At 30.7% G+C, this 21,280-nt stretch overlaps 2 protein-coding genes across 5 annotated transcripts; one reads left to right on the forward strand and one right to left on the reverse strand.

Annotated features, from left to right (window-relative positions):
• Positions 1 to 6,808: 6,808 nt before the first annotated feature.
• LOC106777751 lies at positions 6,809 to 13,585 on the reverse strand. 3 transcript variants are annotated; one of them, XR_002666056.1, is made up of 15 exons: positions 13,392 to 13,585; positions 13,117 to 13,275; positions 12,631 to 12,879; positions 12,433 to 12,552; positions 11,922 to 12,002; positions 11,284 to 11,379; positions 10,504 to 10,599; positions 9,783 to 9,836; positions 9,488 to 9,691; positions 8,861 to 8,986; positions 8,546 to 8,611; positions 8,133 to 8,432; positions 7,227 to 7,820; positions 7,000 to 7,106; positions 6,809 to 6,917 (listed from the first exon to the last, which is right to left on the reverse strand). XR_002666056.1 is itself a non-coding variant. In XM_014665489.2 (13 exons), exons 1-13 carry the CDS (start codon positions 13,452 to 13,454, stop codon positions 7,344 to 7,346), a joined length of 2,091 nt encoding a protein of 696 aa, XP_014520975.1. In that variant the 5' UTR covers positions 13,455 to 13,585; the 3' UTR covers positions 6,938 to 7,343. The 3 variants fall into 3 exon arrangements, 1 of the variants encoding a protein (XP_014520975.1); XR_002666055.1 differs by lacking the exon at positions 6,809 to 6,917 and having other exon boundaries at positions 6,925 to 7,106; XM_014665489.2 differs by lacking the exon at positions 6,809 to 6,917 and having other exon boundaries at positions 6,938 to 7,820.
• Positions 13,586 to 16,709: 3,124 nt separating this feature from the next.
• On the forward strand, positions 16,710 to 19,198 carry LOC106777044 (protein WALLS ARE THIN 1). 2 transcript variants are annotated; one of them, XM_014664549.2, is made up of 6 exons: positions 16,710 to 17,052; positions 17,149 to 17,211; positions 17,299 to 17,415; positions 17,693 to 18,095; positions 18,358 to 18,509; positions 18,889 to 19,198. In XM_014664549.2, exons 1-6 carry the CDS (start codon positions 16,874 to 16,876, stop codon positions 19,061 to 19,063), a joined length of 1,089 nt encoding a protein of 362 aa, XP_014520035.1. In that variant the 5' UTR covers positions 16,710 to 16,873; the 3' UTR covers positions 19,064 to 19,198. The 2 variants fall into 2 exon arrangements, with proteins under 2 accessions (XP_014520035.1, XP_022631699.1); XM_022775978.1 differs by having other exon boundaries at positions 16,978 to 17,052; positions 17,154 to 17,211.
• The last annotated feature ends 2,082 nt before the right edge of the window (positions 19,199 to 21,280 follow it).

Raw genomic sequence — 21,280 nt, forward strand, 5'->3', positions numbered from 1 at the left:
TCAGCGGGTGACGAAAAATACTTCCATCCCGCAAATCCGCGCCTTTCCATCGTCGTATTTACCTTAAAGCGAACACGCTTCATCCCGCAAATCCGCGCTCTCACTCTCTCTTGAATAGTAAAATCAGCTCAAGAGAACAGAGCGTAAGTATATTTATAGAGTGATAATACTATGACACATTTTTACATTCATTTGATATATATTAGAAGGATAAAATGGTCTAAAAAGTGTAAAATTTTGTAATTTTTCAAAAAAAAAACAAGAATGAAAAATAAGTAATGATAATATCAAATAAATGTAAAAAATTTAGGTAATCGTTTCTCATATTATATGCCACCGAGTGATAGAATTAAAATGAGGAAGAATTGGAAATTAGTAGAAAGAATAGTTTTTGGCACATAAATATTGTTTTTGAGAGTGAAAAGATAAGAAGTTAAAATGAGAATAAGACATGAGTGGATGAAGAATGGAAGGAGGAAGATGTCTACTTTTGGCTGATCAACTGAAGTTTGGCTCAGTAGTCAGCTTTCTCTCAACAAAACTGACAGTAAATAATAAAATCAGAATCATAAATAAACATAAAGCGAAAGGAGACAAATAACTATAATACTTGTCTTTGTCTTTCAGTATGCATAATCATGCACACCTACAAATACTACATAACAAACAACTCCAATCTAATTAGTTATAGTCTACATCATTTCTTTTCAGATCAATGCTACCCAAATCTTTTTCAAAAACTATTCAATCAAAATCAAATATACTAAATATTTTAAAACTCATATACTACGTAAGTGTGTCTTTATCTTTTTGTAACACCAAAAACTAATAAAATTATGATTATTAAAATAAATATAAATAACTTTTATAATTTAATTATAGATATTTTCTTTATTTTATTAAATGATTTTATTTATTTAATTTTAAAAAATATTTAAATTTTAAAAAGAAATAGTTAAATTTTAAAAATCAATTAAATTTAAATAAAATAGTAACTTGAAGCCCTAGTCCTACTATAGGTAGAGTTTAGCTAATTGATGAATAATCTGAAATTCTTTTTATTATAGAGCTGATAAGTAAGTTTGAAACTATGGCTATAATATCTTAATATTATAATATTTCGGTAATATTAGTTGTGGAAAAAATCTGTCTAAGGTCTATTAATTAACCGTCTTTAAATTTTTCATATTTTAAACTTTTGTGGTTTCATTAACAATTCTAAAATCAAGAAAAAAAAATCCTAAAAAAAAGTTAAAGTAGAAGACTCATTGTTGTAAAAGTGTCATTTTATCCTAAAATATCATTTTATTCATTCATAAATTTTAAGTAGGTAAGATGCATTCTAAAATAAATATTATTTAAATGGATTTTATCTTTTACAAATGCATGTTTATACGTGTTAAAAATCAGACCTTAATAAATGTGTTCAAGGAACTTTTATATAAAACGATCAGTTATTTCATAACTTAATTGAATTTTGAAATAAAATGACATGATAAGTTCAATAGAAATCAGACTAAGTTTGATTTTACAAATTTATTGTTTATGAATACTGATGAGAGAGGCGTTTCTGTTTATCTTCAGTCATTTATAATTATTTGCGAAAGAAGAAAAAGAGCCAAGTTATGAATGTGCATCCACTCGATATACAGTAAAAGTCAATTATTCACATTCCAAATTATCCATTTTTTCTTTCTTTATTAAAATTTTACTTCACACTATTTGCATTCAAATTGCATAGATTATTTGTACAGGAGAATAGCATGCGTAAGAATTTAGAAATTTGAGAATTAGAATTAATAGATGCCTAATAAAATTGGATATTTTAATTTTTAAATAATTTAATAATATAAAATTTTTTAAACTCGTCTTATTATTTAAAATATAAATTATTTTTTTAAAACTTGTTTTTAGTTTTTTTTTACCTTCTCTCTAATAAATCTAATTATTTAATTATTTATTTGACGACTAAAACGTATCTAGGATATCATAACAAAATAATTTATATTTTTATTCGATCAATTTGTGTTTTAGAGGAAGTATGTTTCTATCCATTTTTTCTTTTAGTTTTTTTATCATGATCATGCTTAAGAATTCCTATGCATGTGTCATTGGTCTTCTATTCCTGGCTCTTTGTTAATCTGAGTACTTGTGGACTCACTCTGATCACAATTCAGTCATTTGTAGGCGTCTTTAGGGTTTCTTGTGTTTGAAGCAACTACTGGGTGATCTTAAAATTGTAGTCATTCTCTTTGAGGTAAGGGATGCTAGTATTTTCTTTTAATTTAAGTTGCAAAGTATGTTTTGGTAGTTATAATAGTATGAAAGTTGAATGTATGTTAATTTTGATGTTTGAATTGTGTGTTTATATTAATATGCATGTGTAATTGAATGAAAGTGGTTATATGAATCTGGTTAAAGGTGATTATTGTGTTGTGTTTGATTGATGTTGTGAAAGTTGATGGTATGAAATTGATATAACATAGAGGAAACAAAATATAAGTAGCATTCTTACTCATTTTGTCTTCAAAAAGGGGGTTTTGGTAAGTGAGTTTTTGAGCTAAGGGTGAACTAGATTAAATTCAGTTTTAGAGTCTGTTTAAATGTGAATTGTGACTTGTTATAGGTGTTAATTAGCTTAAATTTGTTTTAGAAAGAGGTAATAGTATTTTGGTGGTGCATTGGTTGGTTTTCAAGTTTATTTTTAGGGGTTTGGACAAGTGAGTTTTTGAATCATAGGATCTGTGTTAAAATGATAATTTTAGAGGGTGTTGGTAAGTTATTTTTAACTTGTTAGAGTAAGTTACATAAAAATGAGTTAAAATTTATAGAATTCAATTTTGGTCTTTGAGGTGAGGATTTAGTTGTTTTAAGTTGAAATCTTGTTGCATAATAGTGAAAAGCTAGTATAATTTGAATTATACACCTTGGTTTAAGTCTATAATAGGTTAGAATCTAATCTATGAGTGTTAGAAGTTGGTAAAAATGATTAGAATAAGTCATGGGTGGTTTACGATGTAGTTTTAGCGTTGTAGATTTATGCAGTGAGACTGGGCGAGCAAAATGGGTTCATTGGATGAGTTTAGCAGAGTTTTGGCAATGAGTTCCAAAGGTTGAGTGAGCCAGCTCGCTCAGCTTGGGGAGCTTGCTATTTATGGATATCGTTGGGCGAGTATTTAAGTTGTTTAGTTGCTTGGGAGGCTTGCTATTTTGCCTCTCGTTGGGCGAGCAAAGGTTGTTCGTTGGGTGAGTGGGTTTGAGTTCTTTGGTGTTTTTGAATCCTTTCTTTTATAATGGTTTGTGGTAAGGTTTGGAATATATGTTTGAATGGAATGAGGTGTGTAAGAGTTCTAAGGAAAATTCTTAATGGTTGTATCAAAGTATTATTGGTATGAATGTAGTGAGCTCGGTCTTGGGGTTATCTTGATACTCTAATGATTATTTATTTTCAATTAGAGAGGATTGATACATATGGTGAGAGTAGTAGGAGGTCTTAGTCTAAGTGCTTTCAGTATGGCGTAAGACGCGGTATAGACTAACCTTGTGAGTGTGGTAGCGTGAAATTCTTTGGCAATGGCTCTACAGAGCAGTAGAGGCCACCATAAGTGTATGACCCACCATAGCCCGACATTCATACTAAATTCGAATAGTTAAGTCTAGGTCTTTGGCATGATTAAGATGTTTGGTTTGAATTTGTGAAATATGACTTCGTATGAAATGGTCATATGTATTATGATTTGTCTTGTAACACTAGTTTACCTTGTTTATTTTCTTTTGTACTTGGGTGTTATTGCTTGTCTGCATGTTGGCTATGATCATCTGGTGAGTGTGAACAGAGGGAGATGATGTGATTCTGGAGCAAGCGTTAGGTGGAGATGGTCCAAATGCATATACCTGTAGCGTTACATTTTCCTTTAGTTGTTTGGAGTATCATTCTAGTGCATAGTTTTGAGTCTAGTACTTTGTACATGAAGTTTGTTTTTTTATAATTATATCATATGATTGTAATGAAATTTTATATCTCTATCTTGTTAATTGTTTCTGCTATAGGATTTGAGACTGAAAACACTCCAAGCTTTCCTTTAATCCGTCGATCTTCCAACGCCAACCAAGGATTTCCTTTGTAACACCGAACCGTTGTGACCTGCAGGAACTGCAGGAAATACTCTGATGCTCAAGTCAGGTCTCAAAAAGGTCAACGTGATTGTGATTAGGTCAACGTGATTGTGATTAGGAAAAAAGATTCCTTTACCTGGTCATTAGCACTATATTTATAGGCATTATTCCCAACAGCTAGCATTAATTGCTCATAAATTCTATATCTTCTGTTTCTCTTTACATAATACTCGGCTATTAAAGCGATTAATTATCTTTTAATGCTCCTTTTAACGTTCATTCATTGTTCAATCTTGCGACTGGACTTCTTCGCCTTTTTCGCCTTGTCACCCAACTCCTAACCGGTCGACCGCCAATCCATAATACATTAATTATTCTATTTTATTACTGATGTGATAATGTTACTATTTAAAATAGGATGTTACAACATGCATGCATATCAATTAAAATTATTTTTAACCAATGTCATTTTTTTTCAAAGTAATTTTATTTATTAATTTTTTTTATTGAGATACAAATAATTATATTTTATTTTAAATTAATTTTAACTAATTTTATTTTATTTTTGTATTAATTTAATTTATTAAAATATTCTTTTATCTATCATATCCATCAAATCATTAATATTTTTTTATAAATTTTTATTTCAATTGTCTTCTACTGAAGAAAACCACGATGTAGGAATGATATTTTGCATTTTAAACCTCGTTTAATTCATTCTGCATTTGCGTGGCATTAAAATATTTTTTTCTCATAACAGAGGTTGATGGATACAGAGATAAACATGGATTGTGCAGAATAATAAGTTAATAATAATAATAGTAATATTATTATTATTATTATTATTAATACGAATAATAATAATGTTAATTACAGTGCTAATAATCATAATAATAGTAATTCTAGTATAGAAATTATTAAGTAATTTTATTTAAAGTAATAAATTACAATTCATTTAAACTTTATTTTATCTATCTTATTTTAATATAACTTTTTGGTTTAATTATTTAGATAGTTTTTGTTTTCCCTAACTTTTTTCAAATAAGTTTTTCATTTTTTTTTATCTCAATTGGGTCTGAATTTTTTAAAAATTGAAACAATTAGATTCTTGTTATTAGTATTAGTTCCATAATAACACCATTAAAAAAGGTGACACGTGTTTTCATGTGTCAAGCTGACATTTTGTCAAGTCGTGTGAAAATGATAGACAAAATAAAAATATGGAGACAAAATTGAAACAAATACAATGACACCTGTCCTGATAATTTGATTTCTTTAATTTTAACTTTTCTTAATTTAGTCCTAATTTTTTTAAAATTAAAAAAATATTTTAATTTAGAAATTTAAATACTATTCTATAAGTACTGTTTATATTTTTACATTGTTGATATATTAAATATAGTTTTGCTCTAAAAATTAATTGGTTAAAAGTTTAAATTAAATATAATTTTTTTGCTTGAAAGATATTCAAGAAAGTTGACATGTGAATAATTTTAAAAGATTTAGCTAAATGAATTAAAAGTATGTGCATTTTCTAAATTTTTATCTTTAAATTTGTTAAAGTATTCCAAATCTTTATATATTTAATTCTATAAATTTTTTATGAATCGTTAAGGAAGTACTAAAACTATTTTTTTACGGAACATGCTAACTTTTATAGTTTGCTCATTTATATTATTTAAGCTAAATGTTTCATTTGTTGATTAATTTTGTGAAAAATTTAAATAAGTTTCTTTATTTTTATTTATCTCAATTTAACTTTTGTTTTGAAAAATTTAATTCGAATAAGTTATTTTCGTTAGTATTTCATAAATAAAAATGTGTCATATATTAGTTTGTAATATTTTTACTTTTGAGTAAAAAAAAAATATGAATTTGTATAAATTTTTTTGTAAGATATATACAATTTAAATTTAGTTCAAATTTTGAGAGAAACATAATTGTTTAATTTTAAAAAAAAAAATTAAAAAACTAAATGAAACAAAATAAAAATACAGGAGCTAAATTAATAAAAAATAAAAATATAGAAACTAAATTGATAAAAAAATAAAAATATAGAACCAAATTAATACAAATGTAATAAATTGCAGGTCAGTATCACTATATGACATAATGTCAACTTGACAGTAACAAATTCTTTTATTTAAAAGAAATAAAAATAAATTAAAATTCAAAAAAACCACCTAATTGTTTCAATTTTTAAAAAATAAAAATCTGATTGAGATAAAAAAAATAGAAAACCTATTTGAAAAAAAGTTACTGAAAATAAAACTATCTAAATGATTAAATATAATTTTTATTTTGATTTTTTAATTTTAAATAACAATTAACATTTTAACGTAATTCACGTTAATTATATTTTATTTTAAATTATTTTTATGATAGATAAAATATTACTCATTTAATTTTATTAATTAAAACATTTTTTAATTTATCAAACCATCAGATCATTCACTAACTCGCTAATTTTCATAAACTTTTTTTCATTTTCTTAATTTTTTATCCTTTTTCCTCAATTCAAACCATCTTACTTGAACTTTTATTTCTCTTCAATTCCATCTTAAAACAAAACCAAAGTAAAAAAAAGAAACTTGGGAAACAGGCTTCTTTGAAATAAATTATTAAATTTTATGATACGCACATGAAAATAGCTGCGCAGAAAAGTATGAATGAGGTGGATAATAGAAACTGATTTATATTTCTAACCCTTTTCTTGCTTTCGACAGGGTAAACCATGTTCGTTTACTGACAATAACTAAAGAAGAGCTATCACTACCATTCTTTTTCTCTCTCTCTCGAAGCTGTGGATAAAAAAGCATTATTATCAGCTGAATTGATCCTTAGTAAAAATGAAGAACAATTTTGGTACGGTGAGTTAAATACCTCCCTTAAGCAACAAAATCCTTGGGAAGAATTAGAAAGACCGTCCGGTGAGTTTCTCTAGTGCATCAACTCTGTGAACAAGTTACCACTGTGTACAGTATAGCTTCCTAAACGACAGGTCAAAATTCCAGGAAGCGGACAGTATAAGTTTCCTTATAATATTATAACATCAAACTTCCTACATTCTGTCCAAATTTTACAATCAACAGTCTAGAACCGTTCATCACCTGTTATAGAGATTTACTCAAGCTCCACGCGTTTTGAATGCTCTTGACTGGTTGCGCACACTTCACTGTTTCTTTTAGTGTCAAGTTGGGCTGGTATTAAATTTCAGTTCCAGCTCTTCACCGAGGAACGGATGAGGGACGAGGCTTCCCCTTTGTGGAATTCAAGTGCTGGGTGACAAATATAACCCCCATCACGACTATGAGACAACCAACTAGCATGCTGAAGAAGAGAGCACCCGGTTGCCTGGTCTGAACAAAGCCGTACAGTCCATTAGAGGTGACAAGAATAAGGTCAGTGAGCCCATCATTTGAAAAGTCCTCACAGATCAAAACGTGTGTTGGTGGGCCCGGTAATTCAATTGTAGCCAATATACTTCCTCCTGGTGACATTATCACGGCTTCCTGTTCCCCAGCTGCAAGGATCATTTCCTGATTATCATGCAACCGCAAGGGAAGAGGCTTTAGTGTGGGAACCACCAGACCACCTTCCATCATTCCTGATGGGGAAGGTAGATTTGACCATGTAACACCAGTTGATTGTTGCCACTGCCAAATAGCATCATGACCATGCAAACCAGGGGAGTATGATGTAATCTGCAAGAAACAATTTTTCCAGGCCACCAATATTAGTGTCAATAAAATTGCAAGTTATATTGGAAACTATCCAAGCGCTAGACAAAGCTTCTCCCGCATTTCAAAAACTCTTTATTTCAAAAGGTCGCATCCAATTTAATCTATAAATTTCGTATTTCAAAAGATTCAGTAATCATTTCGTTTAGAGAAGTAACTCCCAATAATGATATATATCTCAAAAACCCACATATAAATTATTCGTGAATAGAAACAAAGATAAATAAAACCATTGATAGTATTGGTGCTCAACAAACAATTGAACAAATGTTGTACCTCTCCACGATTTGTCAAGAAGATAACATCGCCATGGCTTCCCTTCCTATGCCTATGACCGTCACTTCGAGGAATTAGAATAGGTGTTGCTACCTCTAAAGAGGCACTATCTGAACCTTGACCGTAGCTTCTATAAAGTTCTCCATGTTGGAATAAGTTAAAATGGGTATAATGACAAATGGATACGTTGAAGAGTTGTTCCCGTACTGGTACACCAGATGTTGCTACAGCCCAACAAGGACGTAGCACTTCCATAGATCCACTGGCTACAGTCTGCTCGGCACCATTTCCTCCAACAGCCTGATAAGTGAATATTTCAGACGTCAGGCAGAATAACATCCCCTATTTGCTATCAGGCTAAATTAATATGGTCTAGCTCGATTTTTGAATAAGAATGGGTTAAAGACATAAACCTGCACATGATCTAGAACTCCATCACCATTAATATCAGCATGCAGGCCACCTTCCTGAAGATGAAGCTGAAATAAACAAAGGTATCATTCCATTAGACATGAAAATGCTTACGAATTATCTGAAGGATGTATTTTGATCAAAGAATCAATGTGCTCCATAAGCTGAAAATAGTATCAGAATATTCAGCTTTACAAATACTTGCAGCCTTCAGTGGCCTTGGCCTCTATATTATTTGGATAAAATTGTATTGTAACCTAATCAAGAAATGCATGGCATAGCAACAAATTCAAGTTGACTAAAGGATTTAAGTTTACCTTGCATATTGTTCGACCAGATGCTAGATGAAGTGCTTCTATTCCCTCCTTCTGATGAGCCACAACAACATTAGGAACCCACCAAACCTGAGTGTAGTTGGTTATGGTGGGAACATAGGGAAGGTGCTGCATTCAAAGAGAGAAACATCATGACTGCAAATTCTTTACCCTTTTCTATCAAAAAGTTTATTTTCTCAGAGTGTCATAACATGTCAATTTTATTTGTTAGAAAACCAATCACATGTTAGGCAATAGCACGAAAACTAAAATAATATGACGCAAAGAGATTACTTCAACATAGCAAACCCTTATTCAAGAATATCTATTTTAGACATGCTATGTTTCACTACAGTAGTGATCTACTACTACTCAGACCTTTGCACCTAAATAACTAATAGATGATGCAAATGAATACCAAATTAAGTTTAAATCATAAAATAAAAATTGGATATGCAACAGCTACCAAGTAAACAAGGCGTTTCTATTACTGGATGAATTTAGAGTTGTCAAATTATAGTCATATAGAAAGTAATTATCATTCTGTCAATACAATTGAATGATTTCCAATACAAATTATCAACTATAACCAGCTTTGTTAGCAGTTGCATGACATGGTTAGTGTATAACCTTCTTAGATTTTGCTGAACCAGCATAATTTGCTGCCTTTCCAATTATGTTTGAAATTTTTTTGGTTGTGTCCTTCCCTGGAGGATGGTTTTCCTCAGGCTTGTGAAAAGGATAACTCATCGACTTTCCAGGAGTTTTCTTCAATGATTTTCTCTTGTGCCGTCTGAAGTGGGCAAGCTTCAACAAAGTATCTTCTCTCCTAGCCTGATAAACACGTTCATATAATGTAAAGTATGGATAGTATTTGATATTAAAAGTTATAAAAGGCTAACAAAGAATGTGAAATATAAGGTACCCAGCGATGAGGCATGACTCCCAAGATTGATTCTCTGAATTCCCTGCATTCAAACTAGAATCTCACATGTCACAGGAAGCAAATTTTAGGGGAATTAAAAAACAAAAAGATTTCTCAATTACATAATTTAAACAAAAATACTGCACTAATATGCATATGTCAGTGTTTCCACACATAATGGAGGGATTGATGACGGGAGTTCTTCTGGAAAAGCTCATACAAGTAAGCAAATATTTATCTTAATGGTTGATAATTGTAAGAGAAAAGGTGGATAACATGAATATATGACAAGGAGCACACTTTATTTTCTAGGAATATGCTGACAATAAGCACAGAGACACGTTTAAACATTTATGTTTGAATTGTTTAGCTTATTGCAATCGAATAGAATGGAGCGAGAAGGGATGGTATTACATATCCTTTGCCTGGAACTTTGACTTTTAGGGGATTAACGAGAAAAGGAAAATAATGAAAAAAGTAATTACTTTGGATTACTTCTTAACACTTACAGGTAACATTTAAACTGAACTAAAAGGACATAGTGATTGTAGTCAATGTAATTCAAAAAGAAAAATAACGGTTTCATTGCTTTCCCCCAAATCTGGCCAGATGATTGCTGAAAGGCCCTAAAGAATAATAATCTTGTATACCATTATTACATTTCACTAATCTAGCTTACACGTAGACGCACGCTTTAATTGAATAGCTAAAATGCATGTACCTCTCCAGGTTGACGGGCATTCAGAGCATGAACATCAAGCTTGTAGTTATGCTGTGGAAGTAATTGTGAAGCATCTGAAGAATGCACTTCAATGTTCTAAATGAAACAACAATAGCAGCAATTAGACTAAAGGATAACATTACACTAGATTTCAACAAAATAGATGCTACATTAGTCACTAACGTTGGTTTATCCATGTAGCCAAGGTTTTGTTGTAGTTATTGTTAAATATCAGATTAGCATCAATCACACAATTCAATAAGACTTGACCATGCATCGATTCCCTTGGTTATAAAACATCTAATATCTGGTGCCAAAAGCAGACGTGACAGGACTAACTTTGATGCTTGTTGGGAGGTGGTTTCATTTCCTTCATGGGTATTTTTCGGCAAACTATATAACAGGCACCAGTGGATTAAAACACTAGTGCATATGCTAACAGCATACCGTTAGCATCCTTCTTCAAGGGTATAGTCTATTGACAACAAAATATAGCTCAATATGTTCAGTATATTTTTACATAAATCATACATTTTCTTCAGTTTTCGTGTTTTCTCCTGAATTGCAACCACCTAGATAAACTTCGAAAGATAAAACAAACGAGGTAGAATAGATAAAGTGCACTTACTGAATTTAAAGATAGAAAAGTCTATCGTTCAAACAGAGACAGTAAAAGAAACAAAAATGCATTATTACAAATGAAATTTTAGTTTAAAGTTAGCATGATGACAACACCCAAACGATAGAACATACTGAAGACCAAAGAATAGAGTACAGCACCTCATTTTTTCTGCTCCATTTTACAGCACCAGATCGACCAGCAAATGCATAAAATGCAAAATGGCGTAAATCCACAGTTCCAGAGTTTTCAGAAGCCTACCCAGGGCAAGTATCAGAATAAAAAGTCAAATTCTTCCACCACGTAAGGATAAGAAGAGAACTAACATCTACCTGACACATTTTTCAGAAAAAAAGGAATTTAAAGAAAACCTCCTCTGTAAGTAACCTATAAGAGAAGACAAGAATGGAAATTGAAATGAACTAGCAAGGTATGATATTTGTAGAAACACTTTCGTATTAGCTTATCCAAAAACTTATTATGTATAAACTAATTTTAACTTACGGAAAAGTTTGTTCAGTTTTCCTCATTTTTTTCTCTAAGAACTTTTGAAGAAGTTTATACAAACATACATTTAAAACAGTCTCCTATTTATTTAGCAGCCTGATCGTTAAGGTCAAGATTCTTAGGCAACTAGCTGCAAAATGCCGAGTTTATTGACCTAATTATACCAAGCCTTAGTGAAATTTTAAGCACTACAACTACATCGGTGTTTTTCGCAGGTATAATTTAGTATGCTACAAGGTGGTAAACAAAACAGGCAAAAAAAATTTAGCACCCACTAGCAACCTGACTTTACCTCCTTTTCAGTAGTACTTCTTCGTTGTTGCTCATTAAATCTGGCTCCCATTCCCATTTTTTCAAAAGGATCCATGAAAATCTAAAAAGTAGAAAACAGTCAACATAGCTAGATTGAAACAATTGATTAAAATATTAGCAGCAAAAGGACCAAGTTACCAATTTTAGCAAAGAAACAAGTTTGGATTAGAAAGATAATACTAAATAGTAATAATTCTAAACATACATTAGAAATTCTGAAATCCATGAAGTAATGCAAAACATACATTATTAGCATACACCATCAAACAGAATTGCAGAGGAACTTTCAAATTTGACTTTGCAGAGTATAAAAGAAAACGAGATGGCCACAACCAAGTGTCATTCATACGCTGCTAATGGTCTTTACTTTATAAAAAGGATGATAAACATCATCCACAATATATGGCAAGTTTTGCTATTAGAACACGGAAAGGGGTCTAGTGGGAAAATATACTAATGAACCACGAAACAATAAGTAAAGCGAGACATACATGTGGCTGCATTTCCATCCTGCCACCAACAATTATCAATCCTGTATCTCCATGCTTTAGAGTATAATTGCTTATAGAGATAGCAACTTCCCTATGGTGAGCATTATGAGGAAAATCTTCCTATAACAACCACTAGAGGAATTAGTAAAACCCAACATGGTGTAATAACGATACCACAGCACAGCTAAAAGATCGTACCTGTAAATTATTTTCCCACAACTTTTGGAGGTTGGAATCAAAACACATTACAGACCAACCTGACGTTACTACAACCAAAACCTGTTTCTGCGGCTGTCCAATTTTATACCGGTCAATAGTGCCGGTGGCCATAGCAACAGGCCGTCTCCCAGACATGACACGTACTTTGTCGGGCAACAGAGACACCTCGGCCAACACACGCGCCTCACTGAATCCTTCATCGACACGTCTACTATGGGGCTCCAAAACCTGAGACCCCCACCACAATCACACAACCCAGTTACCAAAAGTAGTGGACCAGTCAGAACAAAGCTATATTACCAAGCAAAACCAACAATCAAGTAAAGACTAGACATTTTTTTGTGCTATACACTCGCACATTGACCCTGGAAATGAGAAGGATGTGAAAAACAAGCATGAAAAATTGCAATTGAACGAAAATTAAGAGCAATAAAGAAGTGGAAACAGGTTCTAAATCAAACCTACCTGAATTTTGGCGTCGTTAGTAGCTACAAGAACTTCCTTCTTACCGTCTCCGTTGAGATCGGCGACGAGAGGCGGCGGAAGACGTTCGGCCTCGTATTTGATTGGATACTCATCGGTTAGGTGCATCCACGCCTCTTTGAACGAAATACCGCCATCTTGCTAAACAGCGATTAATTTAAGAAACAAAAGTGAAATTGGATCGAATGATAATGAATGACCAAATTAGGGTTTTAGAGTGACAGAAAGTTGGATAACAGGGGAAAAGTAAATGGAACCTGAAGAGTGAAGAAAATTGCGAAAGCGGAGAGCATAAGAATTGCCAAATCCCGCTTCCTCATCGCTTGCAAGCGCAATTCAGCTGATCTCTCCTCTTCCTCTCTCTCGCCTAAACATTCAACGTTCGCCCACCTCTTCACTTGCACACTCCACCGTTTAGGTCTTCTATGGCTGAAAAACCAGTGAAAATAACTTTTATTCCATTTTCTCTTTTAGAAACGATGGTGAATTTGGTGTTAGTTTTCATCTTTATCTATTTTGTAAAATTTTTATAAAACTGTTTTATTTGTTTGTAATAATGTATTCTTTCAATAATTTTTAATAAATTATTATATTAGTTTTTAAAATAGTTTACTCAAATAAAATTTATATTTTACGATATTCCATATTAAATAAGAATTGAAAATTTCAATCTACAAACCTTAATTCTAACTATAGCACCGTTATACTATTTTTTAATTATTAATTTAATGTCACTTTTTTATTACTATTAGTTTCATTATAATTTAATTATTCGGCTATTTCATTTTTATAATATATTTATTTCTGTATTATGAATTTATAACATTTCAAATTGTAATAAAAAACAATTGTTACAAAAATATCACTTAAAATTTAATTATACAATACATGTGCTATACATTTTGTTAATAAAGTAAAAATAAAGAGTATACTTATTAAAAATATGAAATTATCTGATATTAAAATTTAATTTAATAATTAATCGTATTCTTATTTACTATTTTACAACTTCCACCTATTTCGTGAACTAATTTTACCACTGACGTTTAAGTTTTCATTTTTAAGCTATCCTTTGAACTAATTTTGGTATCTTCCTTTCTTTCATTTTGGAAAGAGAAGGGCAGGAGGAGAAAAGTATGACATTTTTTCAATGCTATTATTTAATTAAGTAAATAATATTAGTTTAATGAGTGTATAATACTATCTTTTTCATTCCAAAAAAAGTTATAAAAATATAAGTTTCAACTTTACTGAACATAAATCTCTACAATTCACTCCATCAGTATATATCTTTTCTTTTAAAACAATTATATTTGAAATCGATTAGAAAATATTATGAATTATACGGTAAATTTATCACTTCTAATTACCATAGAGTTATTAAATGATTTTCATTTAAAAAAATAATTTATGAGTAATTATTTGTAATTAAAATTTTGAAGAAGAAACAATTATGTTGGAGTAGCATTCTCTTAACAAAAAAAAAAATCATTTTCATGTGTTCAAGTACTTCATTTAAATTAACTGGTGTTTCATATTTTAATTATAAATCATTCATAAAACATTATCAGCCATTACTTTGACTTTGAATATTGGAGGACTTGATTATATGAGGATCGAGCTCAAACAAAGGAATACTCATCAACACTTACACGTATGCTTCTGATTCTTATCCCGGTGATTTAGTTTCAAAATCATTTTAGCAATGTTGTCATTAACTTTTGTTTATCATGTTTTTATAGCCAAAAAATCCGGTTCGCTTCTCATTCCAAGGGGGAATGTATTAAGATGAGACACCCATTCAAAGTTATTCAAAAAAATTATATTCATCAGAATGCTAAGAAAACTTGTATGGTGTTAAAATAACAAAGATCCATATACCTTCAAAGTGAGAATCTTTTTGAACAAATGTACTAAAACAGTCATTTGTGTTTTGTGTTAGATGATAACTAATAAATAATCAAATATTTTATGTTTGAACTTAGATAACTAAAATATTTGATTTAATCTTAATATTATCAAAGTTCATTAAATAAAAAATAATAATTTGTTTATAAAAATTTTAGGTTGAGATTTCGAAAAATTTTCATGTAAGAATGGTTAAAGTCTCTTATGCCAATTGTCTTTGTTGTATTATTTCAATTTCCTCTTGTCAATATTGTATTCTTCTTTGCTGATATTTCTAATATTGACTGAACATTTGATGATTTTTTTTTTAAAGGATGTTGTCTCCTATGGTTCAGTTTCAAAGAAGTTAAAACTACTTAAGAACAAAGAGAGGAAGAAAAAACAATGATAAACAAATTGTTGGAGCTATGAAAGAAAAAAAAAGTAAAGGAATTATAATACTTAAAGATCAAACAAAGAAGAAGAATAATTCCTTTAGGGTGGATTTTATATTAGATTTTTAAATTATTGAAATTTATTATCCATTTAGTTTATTGAAATTATTGTGGGCTTATTGATTAATTTAAGAATAAGTAATTCTTGACACAAAGTACATATGATTCAAGTAAGCATTCGCTCTTAAACAATTTATTTTTTTAAAGGATTGAGTCATTGATATTTTAGTCTTCATACAAAAATTCATTCAAGATCTCTTTAATTTTATCATCTTCACAAACCTCTCCAATTTTATCATCTTCGAATGTTGAATCATCATCTCTAAAAATAAGTCAATTATCAATTCTTTCATATATTATTATACTTGTGAAAATTTAGAGAAAAATCCAATCTAAAAATATAATAAAATAAAATAAATATGATATGAATTTTTATACCTAATTTTTTACTTTACAAATCAACGTGATTTTAACTAAAATCATATCAATTATTTAGTTATTCAAATGTTAAAGCAAATAAAGGAAGTCATCACACAAAACACCACCAGTCAAATAACAAACTTCCATGAAGATAAATTAATGCTTAAAACCAAATTTAATATCAACTTTGTGTGGATGAGAGAGAAAAGTAAGGAAGATGAATTAAAAGTCAACGTTTTTTATTTTTCTTATTTTTTATATAAAAGTATACAAGATAAGACATGCTTATATATGGACTAAAATGGAGATCTAGTCTTTATTAAAGATGATATTTTTGGATAGAATCAAATCAGAGAGCAAAGAGTGATTAACAATGGCATGCAAGCAAGTGATCTGATTCTAGATGTAATTATATATTAAAGAAAATGGGATTTATTTGCATTTATTTTTTGGTCCCTAAGTTATAAGGGATGTTCAGTTTAGTCCCCGTTTTTTAAAATATAAATCTTTGATCCTAAGTTATAAAAAATGTATCAAATGAGTCATTTTTTGACTTGAAATATTGTTTTTGGTTGTTTCTTAACAACTGCTACATCTTTAGATTGCTTTGATTTGTTTCTTAATAATAACAGCACTTTAGATTGTTCTTTGTACTTTGATCATGAACATCAAAAAAGGATTCATTTAATACATTTTTTATAACTTAGGAACCAAATGTTTACATTTTTAAAAGGGGACTAAACTGAACATCGGCTCATCACTTGGGAACCAAAAATAAGTTTAAACCTTATTTTTTCTTTTGATTGTCCACAAGTTAGATCGATCTATCTTCCACAGATCCCTTCCCTCTCTTCCCTGTTTCTCTGGTCAAACTGTTCCTAAAAAATTGAACTCTTCATACTCCTTATCGTATTCTGCTTCTCTAGTGGGATAAGAATTATCACTATCAGCAAACAATACAGAAAAGACTAAGAAACATGATGCCGGAACGAGCTAATCTGCACATAGCCTTAACCTTTTTGCAATTTTGTTATGCAGGAAATCATATATTTGTGAGCATTGCACTTGATACAGGAGTAAGCAAGCTTATATTTGCTCTCTATAGAAACATCATCGCCTTGGTTCTTCTGGGTCCACTCGCGTATTTTTCAGAGAAGTATGCAGTTTAGCTCTTATAGGAACCCTTTACCTATCCCCCGTTAAGCTATCTAACCTTTCATTTCATTTGTGTACCTGATTTCTTCTCTGCAAGGAAAGATAGGCCATCAATAACCACTTACTGTGTGGTACACTTTTTCCTACTTGGACTTGTTGGGTACTATTCCTTTATGAAGCCATTCATTTTTCAATCAGACATACATGTTAGGCGTAACTACTAAAACCCCACTTCTGTTTCTGGCAGAATAACAATGAAAGAAGGATTCTACCTCTTGGGTTTGGAGAAAACTTCACCTACGTTTGCCGCTACTATGCAGAATTCAGTTCCTGCCCTCACTTTTCTGATGGCTGCACTACTCAGGCAAGCTACAATCTTTAACCCCTAAAGAAATGAAACACGATCTCTAATCTATTGTGGTAAAATGCATTCAAAATGACATTTTTTTTGAGTCTCACTTCTTATTTGACAAGTTTCTCTCCTGATTTTGTAATTTTTGATAAAAGATGTGTTGTTAACCCTCTGTGTCAAAAGTGAAAAAATGGTCGAATTTTATGGAAAGTGTTTTGCTACATCACATTGTATATGAATTAAGCTCATGAGTATAACTTATTTGTTCATTTATACAAGGGAAGTGCAGATATGAGAGCGTTCACTTCAATAGAATTGATGGTGTGGCTAAGGTCCTTGGTGTCCTTGCTTCTGTCGGTGGAGCTACAGTCATTACCCTTTACAAGGGACCTGTTATTTATTCTCCGCGTTTAGGATATAATCAGGAACAATACTTGTCTATGATGGGGGATACCCCAGGAAAGAACTGGAACTTGGGTGGCATCTATCTCTTCAGTCACTCCTTAAGTTGGTCTGGTTGGATTGTGATGCAAGCATTTGTTCTGAAAAGATACTCAGCCCCGCTCACAGTTTCTGCATTTACGTGCTTCTTTGGTGTTGTGCAGTTTTTGACAATTGCAGCTTTTTTTGAGAAGGATTCCAAAGCCTGGCAGTTCAATTCTAGTACAGAAATCTACAGTGTTTTGTTTTCGGTTTGTAAATTAAACTGATTTCTCTACTTACATTTTCATCAGCATGTCTATTCACTTGATGTTTCTATCTACACGAAAACTGAAATTTCTTTTTTCCGAGGCACAACTGTAGCAAGCTTAATTTGAATTTGCTCTGAACTTAATCACGGATCAAAATTGGTGACCTTGACATCAAGAAACCTCATTTAGTTGTTGGTGTTTATGGTGTGAGTTGTTTTTATGTATGGGATCTGAGATGACAAAAAAGGTTGAATTGTATCAGGGAGTGGTGACTTCAGGGCTGGCATCAGCAATACAGATATGGACTATTGGCAAAGGAGGGCCAGTTCTTGCTTCAATTTATCTACCTTTACAAACATTGCTAGTAGCTGTGATGGCATCTATTATTTTCGGTGAAAAATTCTTCTTGGGAGGGTAGGTTTTGATACTCCAAGTAAATTTAGTTTCATTGTTTTCTTAAACTTATGGAGAAAAATATGTTGTCTGCTAAAGGGTCTGAAGTTTGAGTTGGACTATCATGGACTCAACAATTAAGTAGATGTGTTGAATGATAAGTAAGATAGGTTTACAATGCCTCTGTCAAATTTCTTTCTATTTAAAAATTTGTTTTTCTCATGAGAATTGGTGAACGAGTATATTGTATGGGTGATACCAGTTTCGTATATTCATTTGAGATTCATATTGGTATATAACCACAATGTGTTGGATCATAAGATTCTGATGTACATTACGAAATTATAATAACAATGGTTTATAGTACATAAATTTTATTATTTTCTGGTTTGAAGTGCAGGATTATTGGAGCATTCTTAATCATATTGGGTTTGTATCTTGTTGTATGGGGAAGAAGTCAAGAAACCAAGACTATCAAAGAGGTCATAGTCCCCCTTGATTCCAAGAATCACTGGGAAGAAAGGAGTGACGCTTTTTCTCTTAAACAACCATTGATTACTGCACAAAGCTCTTAGAAGTAATGGGAGAAGAAATTAATATGATTATAAAAATGTAAATGTCACTTATGGCATGACCACGTGTTGCAATATTTCTTCCCTATTATTAGTTGTTTCGTTACTACTTTTGGCAACATGTGCTATTATATTTTATTCTGTGACTTTGCTCAATTGCGCGCAATAAACCTGTTTTACGTTTACAGCAATTATCTTTATAGAAAATGTTACTGTGTTGTGTACGTAATTTTTAAATATCTATAAATCATTTAAAATAAAAATAGTAATTAGAAAGGATAAAATTAAAAAAAAAATAAAAAGTTTACATAGTCATTCTATTTGTATGTTTAGTACATATCGATTTCAAGAAATTAATTCAAGTTTTTCGGTTCCAGATGGCTAGTGTATATATGCAAGTTTAGAACATCTTAATTCCCAGATGATTGATGACACCAAGATCTACATCACAGAACCAAGAACACCATGACTCACTTATGGTATGACAAATTACATAGATATTAAAAATAAGTAGATATACTGAGAAAACCTTTAAACGAGGTAATTTTGTGAACTCGGCATGGAACTCAACATGTCGGCCCATCCAGATATTGTAAATAGTCACTATTCATGTTATATATAAATGATATCATCTATTACAATCTTGTTATCTTACTACAGTAATTAATTTGAGTGTGTATGAAAAATAAGTTATCTGATAACAAAGAGAATAATATCTAATAAATCTTGATCTAGACATAAGTTTAGTATATCTTTGAGTATATAAAACACTTATAAATATATCGATTTATATAAAATAAATTTTAGTTATTGAAATAAAAAATATTGTAAATAATTTTTTTATTATGAGTAATTATTTAAATTTTAAAAAAGTAATAAGAGTAAATAATATTTTTATTTATAATGAATAATTATTTGAATTAAAAAAAAGTAGTTACTAAAATGATAAAATTAAAAAATATTTTTTTATTATAAATAATCATTTAAATTTAAAAAGTAATTATTAAGAGGGTAAATTAAAAAAACAAAGAAGGATACCAAAAGGTGTATTTTCTTTATATATAATAATTATAGATATATAGATAGTATTTTTCAAATAATTAAGAGGTTGATGTACACGAGCCTATATTCTTTTAAAAGGAATTAAAGAAATTTTTCGCAACCACGAAAAAGAAAAAATAATGAGAGATTAATGTAATTTACAGACTGGAACTCAAATAAAAAACCACTTTTTTAGAGATTTAACAAAATAATAATCAAGTAGATTCATTAACATTAATTTGAACATTATCTGGAAAGTGAAAAAGTAGAAGGAAAAGAAAAAAGATGTTATGAATTTAAGTCTTTCAGACGATGAAATATTATCAATTCAACTTTTTTCAATAATAAAATAACAAAATAGTAACAACTAAAGTTCTTTCCATAATTTTAGTTTCAAAATTGTAAGGAACCCATAACTTATAAGGCCTTTGGGCCTCTGAAAGGGCAGCTAGGCCCATCAGACCAAGGCACTAGAGCTTTTGGAGGACTTAGCCAAAAGTCAAAAACTTCATTTTTCCCATTTTCCTTCTCTCTCTAGAAACTCCAGAACCCTAACCCTAATTTTCTTCTGCCTTCTCTCTACAGTTTCAGAAGATTGTACCGTTCAATCTCTGAGTTCTTGCTACCAAATTGTTCCTGGTGCAGAGATCTTCCATTCCAACCGAACATTTCCCAGTCCGCACGGTAAGTAGATTTTCCCTCTTTCTCTTCTCTGTTCTTGCCCTAGAATTCATTTTTTTTTATTCCATGAGTCTTGCGTAATTTTATTCTATCATTTTAAAATTTTTCCAACTCAAAGAGCTAAACTCCATCACCTATTTGGTGATTCGCAGTTTCTCCCTTGTGCCCTAATTGTTGAGCACTATAGGAGCGTGTGGAGTGAGCTTACTGTTCACCCTTTTCCAGGTAAGAGGAGTTATTATATATAAAATATGTAATTCTCTTTGTATTTATTCTTGAACTGATACAAGTATATGTGGCTGTGAATCTGTTTTATTGATTATTTGCTTGTTTTATGTGACTGTGAAGTGCTCTGAAAAAGGAGTGCCTGTTGGAATTGTTATGTCTTATACTACTTTCGTTGAGGCTCTGTAATTGATTTTGATGAGCCTAATCTGTTTTCTTGCCATTGTCATACTGATTGGTTGATTTAAATGAGTATGGGACTGAACTGGCTCT

Source organism: Vigna radiata, chromosome 11 (genome assembly GCF_000741045.1).
Source record: "Vigna radiata var. radiata cultivar VC1973A chromosome 11, Vradiata_ver6, whole genome shotgun sequence".
Lineage (NCBI taxonomy): Eukaryota > Viridiplantae > Streptophyta > Magnoliopsida > Fabales > Fabaceae > Vigna > Vigna radiata.

Bases quoted from the DNA above. Each gene is read 5' to 3' on its own strand.
- LOC106777044 (XM_014664549.2), top strand. From the start codon at position 16,874: ATGATGCCGGAACGAGCTAATCTGCACATAGCCTTAACCTTTTTGCAA. The intron at 18,096-18,357 runs GTTTGTAAATTA...GAATTGTATCAG, and splicing joins TCTACAGTGTTTTGTTTTCG to GGAGTGGTGACTTCAGGGCT. The intron at 18,510-18,888 runs GTAGGTTTTGAT...TTTGAAGTGCAG, and splicing joins GAAAAATTCTTCTTGGGAGG to GATTATTGGAGCATTCTTAA.
- LOC106777751 (XM_014665489.2), bottom strand. From the start codon at position 13,454: ATGAGGAAGCGGGATTTGGCAATTCTTATGCTCTCCGCTTTCGCAATT. The intron at 10,600-11,283 runs GTGCTGTACTCT...TGTTTCATTTAG, and splicing joins AATGGAGCAGAAAAAATGAG to AACATTGAAGTGCATTCTTC. The intron at 8,612-8,860 runs GTAAACTTAAAT...TGTTTATTTCAG, and splicing joins CTGGTCGAACAATATGCAAG to CTTCATCTTCAGGAAGGTGG.